The sequence below is a fragment of the Hemiscyllium ocellatum genome, chromosome 30 (assembly GCF_020745735.1).
Source record: "Hemiscyllium ocellatum isolate sHemOce1 chromosome 30, sHemOce1.pat.X.cur, whole genome shotgun sequence".
In the NCBI taxonomy this organism is placed as follows: domain Eukaryota; kingdom Metazoa; phylum Chordata; class Chondrichthyes; order Orectolobiformes; family Hemiscylliidae; genus Hemiscyllium; species Hemiscyllium ocellatum.
The window spans coordinates 38,757,771-38,772,077 of NC_083430.1; the positions used below are offsets into that span (position 1 = coordinate 38,757,771).

General features: G+C 38.5%; 1 protein-coding gene across 2 annotated transcripts in view; it reads left to right on the top strand.

The window, feature by feature from the left end:
• Positions 1-14,307, top strand: part of cnksr1 (connector enhancer of kinase suppressor of Ras 1) — a 102,965-nt gene that overhangs the window by 18,375 nt on the left and 70,283 nt on the right. Inside the window, exon 1 of one of the 2 annotated variants that reach the window (XM_060847617.1) lies at positions 11-179. The exons of the other annotated variant lie outside the window; for it this stretch is intronic. Within the exon in view, the coding sequence (XP_060703600.1) occupies positions 128-179 (52 nt within the window). The 5' untranslated portion in view covers positions 11-127. Of the gene's footprint in view, positions 1-10; positions 180-14,307 lie in introns of those variants that run through there. 2 annotated transcript variants of the gene reach the window in all.

Below are 14,307 nucleotides of genomic sequence, written 5' to 3' on the forward strand. Positions count from 1 at the left end.
TGCGAGTGACGGGGCTGGGCGGAAGCGGCTGAAGTTTTGGTGAAAATCTCAGAGAGTTTTGGGCGATTTGGAATCGCCAACTCAGCGTGTGTTTTGGTCGCTGCGCCTGGTGGGGACTGAGGTGGGGATGGAGCCGATCAACACCTGGAGCCCCCGGAAGGTCTCGCTGTGGTTACAAGGTGAGAGATCCCCAAAGGGGAAAGGAGATTCGGAAAGGCAGCGTCTCCAGGTATTTCTTCTTCAAGGAGCCCAACAAGTTGTGTCCTGTCTTGATCTTTGTGTCAGGGTCGGCATTCCACCAGAAACAGTGACAAAAATAATCTGTTGACAATCGCTAGATTGTGCAACGCACATCTCCCCCGATCTGGAACTTGCCTGTTGTTTATAATCAAATCTGCCGTTGTTTTTACCAACACAATTAAAAAGCGACCCTTCGCTCCTCGATGTTTGTTCACCTTGGACAGGACTGATTTACTCACTTGTTCTGAAGAAAAGTCACTGGACCTGAAACGTGAGCTCCCCTTTCTCTCCACAGATGCTGCCAGACCGGCTGTGGTTTGTTCCCAATAATTTCTGATTTTGTTACTGACCCATGTGTTTGTTCCCCACTCAACTTTGGGGCTCCCCTTTGCGCTAGTGAAAATACGATTCGTCCTGCACGTCTTCAAACCTACGACACTGGATTCCAGTCCCAGACCAGGCTTTTGTTTCACATTCGCCCGAGGTTTGAATGACGAATCAAAGGTTTCGGTTTAACAAGAGTCTGTTATCTCAGTCACAGCACTGACAGCAAGACACGATTCGACATTCATGGACACTCGAAAGGCAGTGTTTCTATCTATTTATTATTGTTTACTTGCGAACTATCCCTAGGTATTTTGCAGGAGCATCAATGTAGAAACAATGCATTGATGGGATGTGTCCAGGTATGGGTCAGAAGGCGATGTGGATTCCAAGCTAAGGCATGGATTGGAGGAAAGGTGATCAGGTCCTGGAACGTGGTCACTAATGGCAGTGCTAGGTTGAAAGTAAGATGCTTTCTAGACAGGAAATGGGGAATGAGTGAAAAAACTTGGCGCTGGAAAAAACAGCTGGTCAGGCAGCATCGGAGGAACAGGAGAGTCAACGTTTCATAAGCTCTTCATTCCTGATGAAGAGCTAGTGCTGGAAACATTCACTGTCCTGCTCCTCGGATGCTGCCTGACCGGCTGTGCTTTTCCAGCGCCACACTTTTAGACTCTGATCTCTAAGATCTGCTGTCCTCACTTTCTCTTTGGGAATAGGGTATTGTTTGTTGGCAGTATTACACCATCAGTAGTTTTGTTTTAATATAATGACAGAGTCAAGAAATTGAAGTACACTCAAGAGAAATCCAGGTACATCCGTCCAATTAAATGCTGGAGTTAGAATTATGTTACTTGACTATGGAGAAGAGGTTCAATCCATGGTCAGTAGATGTTGACTTAAAATCTATGCAAGCTGCTAGTCCAGCTAAAAAGTGGATATAACAATAAATTTTAACTTTGTCTGAAGTAATTGCATTTTTAAAATTCACTCCTGGGATTTGGACATCTTTGGCTAGGCCAGCATTTGTTGCATATTTGTAATTGTCTAGGGGGCAGTTAAGTCATCCACATTGCTGTGGTTCTGGAGTCATATGTAGGCCAGAGCAGGGGAGAATGACAGATTTCCTTCCCTAAAGAACATTAGTGAACCAACAGTGAATTGACAGTGGTCTCATGGTCACCATCAGACCCTTTTTTCTAGATTCTTTATTGAATTCAGATTCCACCATCTGCCTCAGCAGGATTCAAAGGTAGATTCTCAGAGGATTACCTGTGTCTCTGGGTTAATAGCCTAGTGATAATACTATGAGACCAATGCACAGCCCCGAAGAGCCAAAAGAAAACTTTATCGTTTTATGTTAAGGTTTATTTGTGTAAAGCCAAAGACCAGATTCCATTGTCCCCAAATGATACTTTTAAGGTGAAGGATTATTTTTTCCATGCTCTGGAATGTTGAATTGTCTCAGCAACAGCCACTTTGATAGTCAAACAATGAGGGCCAAACAACAACTTTGTTTATATTCCAATTGGATATTCCCTGTTCAATGCTGTTGAATACAATTCTGACATTACAGTATTTCAGACTTTTGCCTCTATAAAACTACAGTCACAAGGGACCAATTTATGAGCATGACAGGTTATTTCCTAAACATCCATACAATTTCAAATTCTTAACAAAAAAACTGAAAGAACTGTGATGCTTGAAATCAGAAACAAAAACAGAAATTGCTGGAAAAATGTAAAAGGTCTGTCAGCATCTGTGGAAAGAAATCAGAGTTAATGTTTCGGGTTCAGTGACCCTTCTTCAGAACTCAGCCAAGAGAGTCAAATAAGTCATTTGTAGGTTGTGCACAACAAAAGCGAACTGGAATGATTTGCAATAATGTGCTTCTGTCAGTTTTGTACTGCAGTTGATTGTGGTCCACTTTATTGATAGGACAGAGCAGTGAACTTTATGCCGATGTTCAAGATCTATGAGTTTGTGGGCAAATCAATTGCAAATAGACATTTCACTTGTAGTTGAAATTACCAGAAGACCAAATGTGAATCAGATTTCCATGCAGAGCATTGATGAGGTCCCACTTGGAGTGTTGTGTACATTTTTAGTCACCAAATCATAAGAGAATATGGACCTTGAAAAGTATAGTGGTGTGGAGTTGTTGAGAAGGTGTAACATCAACAAGTCCAGATGTCAGGGACAGAAGCTGAGCACTTTATATGGGGAAAAAAAAATTTGAAGCGGTTCAAACAAAAACTTGCAGAACAACATGCAAAATGAACTTAACCTCAGTGACTCAATTTAGCACTAACATTTATTCATCAATATGGGAAATAGTCCCAGTATATCCTATGCAATAAAAGCAGGACAAATCATAAACAGCTTATTCTCAGTTCTTAGCAAGCGGATCAAAGGTATCGTCGATAGTACCATTAAGTGGTACCAACAACCTGTCTGTTGAAGCACTACTTTGATTCTGCCAGGTCCACTCTGTTCCAGACCCCATTAAATCCTTGGTTCAAGCATGGACGAAAGAGTTGTGAATTTTGGAGATTGGGTAAGGTGACAAAACAGCATTTGATCAAGTGTTGCAACAAGGAGTCCTAATTAAATTGAAGTTGATGAGAATCATTTGGGGAAATATCTAATTTGGCTGGAGTTGTACCTAGCATGAAGGAAGATGCAGCTGTTGGAGACCAATCACCTTATCTCCAGGACATTGCCTAGGACAACGTCTGCAACAGTGTCTTAGGCTCAACCTTATATGTATTTTATATCATCTCATTTTCATCAAAGGCCTTCCCTCCATTATATGATTAGAAGTGGAAATTTTGTTAGTGGGGAAAGTTTGCTTTCATTCACAGCTCCTCTGATAATGAAACAACCGGTGCCTGAAAACAGCAAGATTTGAACTAGGTCCAAACTTGGGCACTATTATGTTACAGATACTACTTGCACCACACAAGTGGCATGTAATGACTATCTCCAACAAGAGTGAACCTGACCACCTCTCCTTGTCGCATTGTCATATCCCTAACCCTCAATGTCCTGGGTAGTGGAGCTCACCATTAACTTGAAACTGGACTGGATTACATAAATATAGCATGAGCAATCGAGAATCTGGAAATTCTACAGTATGTAACTGATTTCCAGACTCCACAAAGGGCTGCCCACCATTGGCAAGGTACAAGTCAGGAGTGTTTATAATTGGCTGCATTTACCTGGATGGGTATAGGTTCAAGAACATTTTAGAAGCTTGACAATATCCAGGGCAAAGCATCCCAATGCACCACCTTAAAACATATACTTCCCCACCACCAATTCACTGTGGCAGCAGTATGTACCATCTAAAAGATGCACTACTGCAACTCATTTAGGCATCTTTTAACAGTACCTCTAAAACTTACAAATTCTGCCTCGAAGGACAAGGATAGGAGACGCCTGAGAAGACCACCACCTCTAGCTGGGACATCATCCCTTTTTGGAACTATATGTAGCACTTCTATTGCTGTTGTATTAATACCTCCCCATCCAACAGCACTATAGGTGTACTTGCACCACACAGATCTCACCACAATTACTAGCATTTCAAGAAGATGGTTCAGCACCTTTTCTTTGGGACAGGCAGTTATAATCAATAAATGGTAGCATTGCCAGTGACTTTGATGTTCCCTGCATAAATAAATTAATTCAAAATATAAGTGAACCAAATTAATCCTGGCACATTAGTCACTGATGAAGATTCAGTGAGACCTTTTTACACAAAATTGTTTTAACAGTGTGATAAATTGTTGGGACCGTGTAACTGAGTTCAGCAGACAACTGTCTGTGTTTCTGGAGAGAGAAGAGATTGAAGAGATCTGTCACAAAAGGATAAGCTTGTTGGGCCAAATAGTTTCTTCCTCCTGCAAGTAGTTATGAACTCTATCCTCCTGTGAGTCCTGGAATATGTCACTTCCAAGAAACCTATAAGATATTAATAATTATCTGAGAACATTACTGTGCAAATGTTCAGGTTGTTGGTGGGGGTGGGGGTGGGGGTGGGGGAAGGTGTAGAGAGCAGTTAGGGAGCATTCTGGTATGAAATATTCCCATTGACTTCTCATCCATCATGTCTGAAAATTTCTGCCAGTGGCACATTAAACAATACAATCATCTCTCAGCTGAAGATATAATGTTGGTTAAACTATGCAAATTAAATTTCTGTTATGATTTGGGATTTTACCAATGCTTTGTTCTTATTTAAACGGCTTGCAAGTATTTCCACAAATAGATTGCATCCCTTTATGACTCAAACCGTATTTTTCACTTTCCTCGACACTGGGCTTTCAGGAAGCCATGTGGAATGTAGAAAACATCGACTGGGCTGGGTTGATTTGTGCAAGTCAGACTACACACCAGATCTATTTACAATTTAAAATGTTTTGTTGAAGCAGATAATGAGTCAAAATACTGTACAGCAAACTGTTAAATTACTATAGGAAAATACCATGTATTCTAACAGTGCCTTTTGAAAAGATTCTCTGAGCCAGACATTGCTTAGGATTGCCATGATATCTCATCACTGTTTTGAAGAGCCACAGAAGTGGCTTGAGTGACTGATTTTAGTTCTTTGTACTATCAATAATGGCATTTCAGTAATCTCCAGACAAAGGTCTAGTTGGCAAAGGGGAGAAACCCAGCTTCTGGTACTGATAAGATACATATCTTAGAATCACCCCCAGACTGATGCCCTTACAAGGGAATGGAAAACAGATTTAATTTGTGGATACCTAGCTCTCAGAAATCCCAAGTTAAAACCAGTTTAGTATAACTGGGCTACCTGTCCCCTCAAACACATGGAGCAGCTCGTACAACAAAACAAATAGTGACAGAAATCAAGCTAACGTTTCTATAACACATTCCATGATGAAGAAGCAGACATTTTGAATGTTATTACTTTTTTTTTCTATCTGTTATTAATGAGCTCTTTAACTTTTAGGTCACTCAACTAGAGGACCCCCAAATTCTTATATCATCTAGTGTTTCTTATTGGTTTAACGTTCAAGAATTTGCCCAAGACTGAAATCTTTAGTTGTTGGACTTATTCTGTGCCTTCAAAGGATTTGTCACATGTCACATTCCACTTATTTAGATCCTAATTTAATTTCAAAATTATTAATTTGAATACATTTAACAAAAGATGTAACTTAGTGTTGCCATTTCTCCATTAATTTGAAGATGATGTGTGGTCAGGTTCGTGATATTTTGCCAATTGTCTTACTGTGACTCAACAGACTGCTTCTAAACCCATATAGATGCTGGGCACGAGGGGGCACAATGTCCCACAAAACAATAGGGTCCATTAGCAGCGCTTACTTCTTTTTCTCTGACTTCACTCTACTTTATTGTTAAGGCATTTGGATTCAAAGCATTATACAGCTTGATGAAAAAGTTGTGCAATTTGAAAAACTGGCAATCTCTCAGTCAACAATAAGATACCAGTTTCTACAGAGAATTTCAATGTCTTTTGAAGCATTTTCTTTGTCCTCCCCTAGAATGCTGACAATCTAACAGTTGAGAAAACAGATCACAAATATTTATAAGAGAAATCTTTTCACCTAACTCTTTGAGAGGAAAAACAGCAAACAGACAATAACTGCAAGCTCTAAACTAATACCTTTGTTTATAAGGCATGATGTTTTCCTTTCTTTGCCATTAGTATGGCTGAGCCAACTAAAATATTCAGATATAGATTATTTTATCACCTGTCCTTTATGCTTTCTTCCATCCCATTTTTTTGCAACTGATTCTTCTGAGATCTCAATCTGTGTTTCAAATGGAGCAGTTGATCTTTTGTCCCATGTAAGAGCTACTGGGACTTGCAGGATATTTGATCTTTAAACCAATACATTTTAAAATGACTTTATTGGTCATTAAAAGCCACTAATTATTTGAATCACTTTCTTAAGCCTGTAGTGTATATAACGCGCAGAGTTGTGTTAATATAAACTTGACATAAGAATTCAAACTGCAGTTCTTTTTAATGATGACCACAGCTAAATGGAAAACCACTGGGCAAAAATGTTTATTCTTCTCATTATTGTAAAGCAAATCATGAGCATTTAACACCCAGATATCTTAGTTGACAGTCATGTTCTACTCTCCTGATGTTTTCTAAATTTCAAGTGGCATCACAGGTAGACAGAGGGGTGAAGAAGGCGTTTGGCACACTTAGCTTCATCGGTCAGAGTGCTAAGTATAGGAATTACAGTGTCATGTTTGGGCTGTACATGACATTGGTAAGGCCACATTTGGAGTACTGTATATAATTCCAGTCATCCTGCATAGGAAGGATGTTACTACACTGAGCATGGTGCAAAAAAGACTTACAAAATATTACCGAGACTGAAGGGCAATAAGGAGAGGCTGGGTAGGCTGGGACTTTCCTGCCTGGAGTATAGAAGGCTGAGGGGTGACCTTACGGAGGTCGATTTAAAATCATGAGAGGCATACAGAAGTTGAATAGCCTAGGTCTTTTCCTCGGGTTATGGGCATCCAAAACTAGAGGGCTTTGGTTTAAGGTGAGAGGAGAAAGGTTTAAAGAAGACCTAAGGGTCAACTCTTTGACAGAACGTGGTGCATACATAGAACAAGCTGCCAGAGGACAGTATGGGTAGGAAAGGTTTAGAGGGATAAGGGCCAAAAGCAGGCAAATGTGACTAGTTAAGTCTAGGAGACCTTGTCGGCATGGATGGGTTGGGCTGAAGGATCAGTTTCCGTGCTGGATGACTCTGAGTGCACATAATAGTCAAATGTTTGTACCTTGCTACATTACACCAAGATGAAAGACTGTTAATGAGGTAAAAGTATTCTGCATTCCTGGTATCACTGTAACTATTAATAGCTTACTTCACTACAATTAAAATATATGGTTTAACATCTCTATACATGCTTGAGATTTGGGTGGCTATGATTCAGATACGAGATGGTCAGTTTTCCACCTGCTGCAATCTATCCTGGAACACGCCCAGGATTGTGCTGTGTAGCTTTTTGGAAATTCAGGTCTCTTCTCTGTGCAGCTGTTACAATATAAAGTATAGTATTTTGGACACATCTTAGAACTGGGTTAGTGCCCTTTTTTAAAAGCCACATTGAGGGGAGAGACACTGAGAACTAGATAAAAAATTTCATTTTGTCAGCGATGAGCAAAGGGACAACAAACCATACCAACAAATTCCTGAAAACGCTGGATATGAAGGAAGAGGAAAATTGTGTTATAATGCAGTGTTGTAATTTTCTCTGGAATTATTTAAGGTGGCATGAGTAAATTCACTGCCACCAATCCTAATTGATGTTAGGCTTAGTTGCTGATATCATGTGTGAGGCATGTCCATATGAAGTATTTGACAGGAGATAAGTTCAGTCTTGATAAGCAGTCACAGTTTACAATATAAAATGTAACCCAGTTTTACGGTCTGAAAAACATGGTCTCTTATGAGGCATTGGGCACTAAGTACACATTATTGTTATCCAATGGACTAAATACTAGAACAACTAGTGAGTTTTGAGAAGATTTGTAACTCAGGTTGAGGTTCTGGATATAGGTTTGCTTGCTGAGCTGGAAGGTTCATTTTCAGATGTTTCATCACCCTACTAGGTAACAACTTCAGTGAGTCACCAGATGAAGCATTGCTGATGATTCCTGCTTTCTATTTATATGTCCGGGGTGATGTCATTACCCTATACAGACAACCAGCAAAACTAATGCCATTTGCAAAATACCATGCAAGAACTGTAACAAACACTGCATTGGACAAACAGGCAGAAAACTAGCTACCAGGATACATAAACATCAACTAGCCACAAAACAACATGATCCTCTCACTAGTATCCTTACATACAGATAAGGAAGGACACCACTTCAAACACACATCCATCCTAGGACAAGCCAAACAGAGACACGCATGAGATTTCCTAGAAGCATGGCATTCCAACCAGAACTCTATCAACAAACACATTGACTTGGACCTCTTTAACACCCCCTGAGAAAAAGATCAGGAAATGACATCACCACAGGAAATGGCATTGCCAGAGGAAATGACATAACCAGCCCAAAAAACCCAAATATATAAATAAGAAGCAGAAAACACCAGCAGTGCTTCATCCGGACGCTCACTGAAAATGTTAACTAGTATGGTGACGAAACATCTGAAAATGAACCTTGCAGCTCAGCGAGCAAACCTACATCCAATTAGAACAACTGGTATTGCAACACCAGAATACCAGTCTTGGAACGCCTTAGAATTGGAACAGTCATTTTATATCTTGGATGGGCACAGCTTGCCTCTTGATGTCAATTAACCCTTTTAAGTACTTATGCAACATCTCCCCGGAAGTTTCTTTCTGGTTATTAAACTCTTTATACAATTGACTCACATAAAAAGATTTCCCACTACCCCATTTTCCTGCAAATCTGACTTTATCAACAGCTGGCAATTTGATTATCTTAAAAATCTGCTGCTTGAGTACAACACATTCTCATTGACTCTGTTTGATTGCATTAAAAGTTTGTAGAAGTCCTGCTCTTTCTTCCTAATCAACTGTAGCATTTTCCTAATGACAGAAGTTAGACTAATTGATTTATAGATTCCTGCTTTCAGTCTCCTGTCCTTCTTGAACAGGATCATCACATTGGCAGTCCTCCAATCTGCAAGCACCCTCTTGGAATTCAATGAGTTCAGGAATTTTTTGACTAATGCCTCCATTATCTTTGCAGCCACTTCCTTTAAACCCTTTGGATGCAAGTCATCAGATGCTGGCAGTTTCTGCTTATAATCCCATTAGTTCATCAAATAGTTTGTCCCCTTCATGCCAGAAACTGTTAAAAAAATTCTTCTCTCCTATTAGCACCTTGCCTATCTGTTATCGATAGATGTTAATAGTGAAGATTCATGCGAAATAATGGTTTAAATTTTCTCTCCTCCCCATTACTAATTTCCCAGTTGCTCCTTCCAAGGGTCCAACATTTACTTTAGCCACTCTTGCTCTTCATTGAAGCTCTTGCTGTTTGATTATGAAACAAGTTGGCAAGAAATATAAAATTATTTTCTCACCAGTTCTAACGAAGGAACTGAAATGTTAACTCTGTTTCTCTCCACAGGTGCTGCCAGATCTGCTGAGATTTTTCCAACAATTTATGTTTTTGTTTCAGATTTTCATCGTTAGCTCTTCTTTCAGTTTTATTTATCCCCGAATATATGGTTTTTTGTCATCCATTATTCATTTTTTAAAAAAGTCCTCAATCCTCTGACCTCTTTTTTTATTATTTGTGTGCCTTAGAATTTGATTGGAAATTCTTCTTGACCACCTTTTTTTAAATCATGGGTGTCTCATTGACTCCTTTTTTCATTGACTGGAATAAATGTTTGTGATTGATCATCACTGACTTTCTCCTTGGTCCATTGTCCCAACCTGCTTTAGACAATTCTCTCTTCATACATCAGTAATTACATTTGTTTAAGTTGAGGAAACCAAATTGTGACCTGAGCTGCTTTCCCTGAAACTGTATTTGAAATTTTACCACACTGTCATAGAGCCATTGAGATGTACAGCATGGAAACAGACCCTTCGGTCCAACTCATCCATGCCAACCAGAAATCCCAACCCAATCTAGTCCGACCTGCCAGCACCCGGCCCATATCTCTCCAAACCCTTCCTATTCATATACCCATCCAAATGCCTCTTAAATGTTGCAATCATTGCTATCCCCTAGATGGTCTGAACTATAAAATGAAGAAATACTGTTATTTGTTTTCTCCTGGATGGAAGGAAGAAAGTACGTTTTTGATATTTTCCCCTTCTGAATGGTGTTCACACGTTTTGAAAAATAAAATGTTTTGTGTCTGTTCTGCTGCTTTTTGGTGATATACAAGCTATTTCAAGTTTTTTTAAAAATGGTGTTGTGCCATAATCACATCTTAAAGAGTATTTTAGTTGCACAGCAAAGAATTAATTTCCATATGTTCTTTAAGGGAATTGACTTACTTCAGTTTCTACCATTGAGCACTATACCCTAATTGTAAGACTCAGATTGTAGCTTTGGTGAGCCCCTTTGTGGCGTTCACAGTATTTTTAATGATTTCTAATTACTTTAAGCTTCTACAGGTAGGCTTAGTACTGATATCAGTGTTGCCACTTCAACTACTGGTTGCTCTGCATATTGAAGTTGACTGGCTTGTGTGCATTTGAGCTGCTAAAGTACACTCAGTTTTCAAAGTGAAATTCTTTCCACCTCCTTTGTTAATGGCTTTTGTAAACCTGAGCATAGAATTCTGCACCACTGTTCACCGTTGTGGTCATTTTCTCCAGAACTATCAGAGATGCTAGATTCACTGCCACCAGTTATTCTTATTGGTATCCACCTTGATTTCTGATACCAAGTAGGGAAAGATATCCACAGAAAATCAACAACAGAAGATGGACTCAATCATGATAGAGAGTAAAGTTTCTTCATATTAATTGGTAATGAGTCTATTGTGAAACATCAGGGTCAATGTCAATTCCTGGACTTAACACTAGAATAACTGGTACTTGTCTAGTTTGTCTTAGAACTGGTTTGCTCTTCCAGAAACAGTCTATGTTGGTTCCTGTTTTTCAGTTTGATTTTAGAAATGCCTGCAGTTTAAGAACCTCCTGGAAACCTGTAAAAGTTCTTGTTTGTCAGCTTCGCTTGATTGAACAGAACTCACTTCTGAGACAGTTATGAGTATATAATTTAGGCGGGTAATCTGTATAGTAATTTGGGATTTCACAAGAAACTCAATCAAATTTGTGAGATAAGACCTCCTCTACATAAAGCCATGCTGACTATCTGTAATAAGTCCATTCTTTTCCAAATGTGAGTAAACCCTGTCACTAAGACATCTTCAATATTCTTTTGTAATATCCTTGTGTCCTCTTCATTAGTTTATTTTATTTATCTTTGTGGGTAAGCAAACTTGGCAATCATAATTTTGGTCCCTTTAAACTAATCATTTGTATAATTTATACAAATTGCAAAAGGTTGAGACTGTGGCACCAGCTATCTTGTAACATATCGCTCATTATGTCTCACCAATCAGAAATTGACCCGTTTAGGCCTGCTATTCCTTGCTAACTGGCCAGTCTCCTAACCATGCCAGTACGTTAATCGCTATATCATGGTCCTTATTTTCTAAAGATTTATGAAATGCCTTATGAATATTTAAGTACACTACATCCACTGGTTTTTTCTTTATCTGTAAGTACGTTACTTCCTCAAAGAACTCCAATAAATGTGATTTCCCTTTCACAAAGCCATATCAACTCTGCCCAATTTATCCTGAATTTACCAAATTGCCCTGTTAATAATAGCTTCTAAAATTCTCCCTCTGATTGATGTTAAGCCAACTGGCCTTTCTTTTCCCACTTTGTGACTCTCTCTCTTTGTTTTTAAATAAAGGATTTACATTAGCAAATTTTCACTCTAATATTAAAATCAATGTATTAGTCATCGCACTAGCCACTTCTTTTAAAACCACCAGGACCCAAGGATTTGTCAAATCACAATTCCAACAATTTGCTAAGTACTACTTTCCTGTGATTGTAATTTTCTAAACTTCCTCTATCCCTTCCCGTTCCTCTTTTTGAAATATTACTTAGACCATCTATAGTGAAGACCAATGCAAATAAGAAATAGTTCAATTCATATGCCATTTCTGTTTTCATTATTAATTCCTTGGACTAATTTTCCTTGGGACTTGATGCTCACTGTTAACTCTTATTCTCTGTCCCTACATTTATTAACTAGGTTTTCCCTTGTGTTCTAATTTTTGTCTCTTTTATTCATCTTTTGTTCTTTCCCAGCTTTTTCTTTTGTATTTTTGTTCTTTTTTCATTCCATTCAACTTTCTAACCTGCCATTGTCTTTGGACAATGATGTCCTTTTTCTTTAAGAATTATACTATCTTTAACATTTTTAGCAGATCGTCAATAGTGGGTTCCCCCCTTGGAATTTTCAATTTTTGCTTTAATGTTATCTATTCTGTGTATCATGAAAAATGCCCTTGAATGTCTGTTACTATGTCTCTGACCTACTCTTTAATCTAAATTGCCAATCCACTTTTGCTAGCTCTGCTTCCATACGATCATAATTGCTCTTAATGAAGTTTAAAGCATTATTTTTAGACATACTCTTCTCCTTCAAATGGAATCTAAAATCACTTAAGATCACTGCTACCTAGGAGTGCTTTGACATGGTCTCTAATCCTATTTAAATACTTAATATCAGATTTAGCTTGTCTTGCTCTGTTTGGTGACAGAATATGCCATTCTAACATTCTAAGAATTTATCATCCGAGTAGTTCTTTCCAATGATTTTACATGTTTAGATTAAAATAGCCCATGATAATTGCTGTGCCACTCTGCAAACTCCAATTATTTATTTTTTGATAGCCTTATCCTATGTGATCCTATTAGGTAGCCTGTACACCACTGCTACTAATGACTTCAGTTCTTTCCTAACCTCTATACAAACATTATATACCTTAGTTTCCTGGACTTGGGTCTTCCTTCTCTGTTGTGCTAATAGCATCTTTAATCAACAGAAGCATCTCTCCACCTTTTTCTGACTTCCTGACTTCCCAAATGACATCCACCCTCCAATATTCAGGTTCCAATCAAGGTCATCCTGCAACCATATCTCTGTAATGGTCATTACAGCATACTTGTTTATTACAATTTGCATTTTCAAAGATGTCAGTTGATGAGATGATAAACAGAAGTCCTTCCTAATGAAATGCATGATTAAAAAACTACATTTGCTCTAGCTAAATAAGACCAGAAAAGTTGTCTAATATTCCTGTCTCCACCATATCATAAGACTTTGACCAATCAAAATTGTGTAGCTAACTAGCAGAAAAATATGATTAGCATCTCATTACTCATCCAATTAGAATTGCCTCGAGCTAATAGGGAAATCTCTAGATGCCTAGCAGAGAACTAGTTTTTCACGTGCTGGTGAATTGGCCTGGCTTGTCCAATGCTGCTTATTGCAGACATTGGAACACAGAGTCTGTCTGAGTAGTTTGGGCTTCTGAATTTATATTGCATGGTATATGATCTTAGAACACCATGGTCGTAAGGAGACTATTCTCCACAAATTCATAGCTGTTCAGTTTAATCGCACGGCTGGAGTCTCCAAAACAGAGTCATTAAAACACCCACGTGATTTGATTGGTCACTAGTTAGTCAATAGATAACTATTGTCTGTGGGTTTGAAACTTTGATATTAAGGATCTGCAAGTCATCATTAATGACTTGGAGAGCAGTTCAAAGCACCACAAAATATGAGAATGGATCTACCACACATTCCTGACAAAAACTGAACAACTATCAAGTCTGGTCAAATGGTTTCACTGGTTGAAGGTTGGAACTTCAACAATGCCCATTTGGGTTGCACAGAAACAAGTATGCTTGACAATAGGCCATTTATGAACAAAATAGCTTGTATATTTACAGTAAAGACACTTGTTATTTGTGCAAGTTTTTTTGTTGATTTTTATAACTAGAGTCAGTCTGAGATTAATGGGTTGTCATTTTAAGATTGAGATGTGAAGGAATTTTTCTGAGGATCGCAACTGTTTGTAATTCTCTACCTGACCTTTGGAAACGGAATCATTTAATATATTCAGAGCTGAGATGGATACATTTTGGAATTATCAGGGAATAGATGGCAATGTTGAA